This window comes from Austrofundulus limnaeus, unplaced genomic scaffold (genome assembly GCF_001266775.1).
Source record: "Austrofundulus limnaeus strain Quisiro unplaced genomic scaffold, Austrofundulus_limnaeus-1.0 Scaffold70, whole genome shotgun sequence".
Taxonomy (NCBI): domain Eukaryota; kingdom Metazoa; phylum Chordata; class Actinopteri; order Cyprinodontiformes; family Rivulidae; genus Austrofundulus; species Austrofundulus limnaeus.
Window position 1 is genome coordinate 1823670 of NW_013952472.1, and position 2107 is coordinate 1825776.

At 46.2% G+C, this 2107-nt stretch overlaps 1 protein-coding gene across 1 annotated transcript in view; it reads right to left on the bottom strand.

Annotated features, from left to right (window-relative positions):
- Positions 1-2107, bottom strand: part of plxnb1b (plexin b1b) — a gene marked incomplete at its 3' end in the record, with an annotated part of 141490 nt that overhangs the window by 27627 nt on the left and 111756 nt on the right. The window contains 4 exon segments of the mRNA XM_014010586.1: positions 492-658; positions 735-828; positions 1205-1327; positions 1425-1559. Of these exon segments, the coding sequence (XP_013866040.1) occupies positions 492-658; positions 735-828; positions 1205-1327; positions 1425-1559 (519 nt within the window).

The following is a 2107-nucleotide window of genomic DNA, read 5'->3' on the forward strand; positions in this document are numbered from 1 at the left end:
TGGGGCGGAGCTACATATAAAGTATGTGATGGAGGCTACATAGAGAGTGTATGATGGGGCGGAGCTACATATAAAGTATGTGATGGAGGCTACATAGAGAGTGTATGATGGGGCGGAGCTACATATAAAGTATGTGATGGAGGCTACATAGAGAGTGTATGATGGGGCGGAGCTACATATACAGTATGTGATGGAGGCTACATTTAGAGTGTATGATATGGAGGAGCTACATATACAGTATGTGATGGAGGCTACATTTAGAGTGTATGATGGGGCAGAGCTACATATAAAGTGTATGATGGGGCGGAGCTACATATAAAGTGTTTGATGGGGCGGAGCTACATATAAAGTGTTTGATGGGGCGGAGCTACATATAAAGTGTTTGATGGGGCGGAGCTACATATAAAGTGTATGATGGGGCGGAGCTACATATAAAGAGTATGATAGGGCAGAGCTACATTTAAAGTGTATGATGGGGCGGAGCTACTCACAGAGTGTATGACGGGGGCAGGGCATGTATTCTGAACATGCTCGCTGCAGGACTCTGAATACACACATCTGGCCTGGGCAGTCCCGCACCACACACAGCTGTACTTTTGATCTGCAGTGTGGCAGCGACTGCAGTCGGATCGACCCACAGAACAGTTGTACAGGGTCACTGACAGAACAGAGAGAAGAATCACTGATGTCCACAATGAAACATACTGTCAGGATGAGTACGGCTCTAAACTRACCATGAAGATTTGGAGAACTGTCCACATGAAATGTGTTCCTCCTCTTCACATAAACCATGGCGTTGTACTCCTCCACGGGAGCTGAGTAGGAGTACTGAAAAAGAACCAACCCTTTTCAAAGGATGGAGTCAGCAAATGACCCCGATCTACATTTTAATCCTGCCTCCAAAAATAAGAGTTTATCTTTAAGAATAAATCAGAACTTTGTCAAGCAAACATGCACACATTGAAACACAGATATATCTGCTGCTCACTGAGGAGTAAATACATTTAAACTAACATTTATAATATCTGATTAGCTGGAAAAGGCAGATATTTTGGTAACATTAATGCCCCATTAGCTGCAGGACCCACAAAKTCTTGGTTTGCTTTGATATAGACAGCTTTAGAATTCTCTTCCTTCTATGTCGGGGACATGGACCAACACACGGCTATGATTTATGACCGGCTCTGATCCCTCCTGGTCCAACCTGGTGCAGCTGACAGGTGATGTAAAAAGTTGATGGATTCATGTCGTCAGCTTCCACATAGGCGTCCACCAGAACTATCTGACCTTCAATAATCAGAACACACTCGTACTCCAGCTTCGGATCCTGAACACAGAACCAGGTTTGACACACAGACATTAGGCGAACTGAACAGAACCCAGAAGACCTGACAGGACCAACAGAACCTCTCTGCWTCTTGCACCTGGTACAGATGGAGGTTGCGAGCCTGCAACGTGATCTTCCTATTGACCCGTACCGGAAGCAGGTCAGAACCCTGGACCTTCTCCACACAGGGACAGGCTGAAGAACCCCAGCTGATATAAGAGCCTTCATCACCCTGGTGTTCAGAAACAGAACATTAACACCAGGTTCTGGTTCCATCTGTTCACACATGAAAACCTCTTGTGAAAAAAGAGACAGAAACTTTCAGTTTTTATACGAGTTAAAGGAATCAGCCATAACATTATGACCAGTAACAGTGAGGGAACATTCTGGGTTTGGCAGTGAAGGGTGGTCCTCGTCAGACCCAAAAGAACAGCTGCTCAAACTGATGAGAAGAAACCTGCTGGGTGTGATGAAAACAACCTGGTCAGAAGCATCAGAGCGACTCTAAAGTCTCCAGATCTCAGATCAACCTGGACAAACAAGTCTGACCCACCTGTGGACGGGTCTGAGACAGAAACCACAGCAGYCATTTGGAGGTCGTTGGGAGACTTTCAGTTTAGCTGATCTTTGTGAGAGTCATGTTCTTTGACTTCTCCAGTGCTTTCAACACTATCCAGCCTGCTCTGCTGAGAGGAAGCTGGAGGGAGCTGGAGTGGACAGGCAGCTGACAGCATGGACCATCGACTACCTCACCAACAGACCACAGTATGTGAGGCTCCG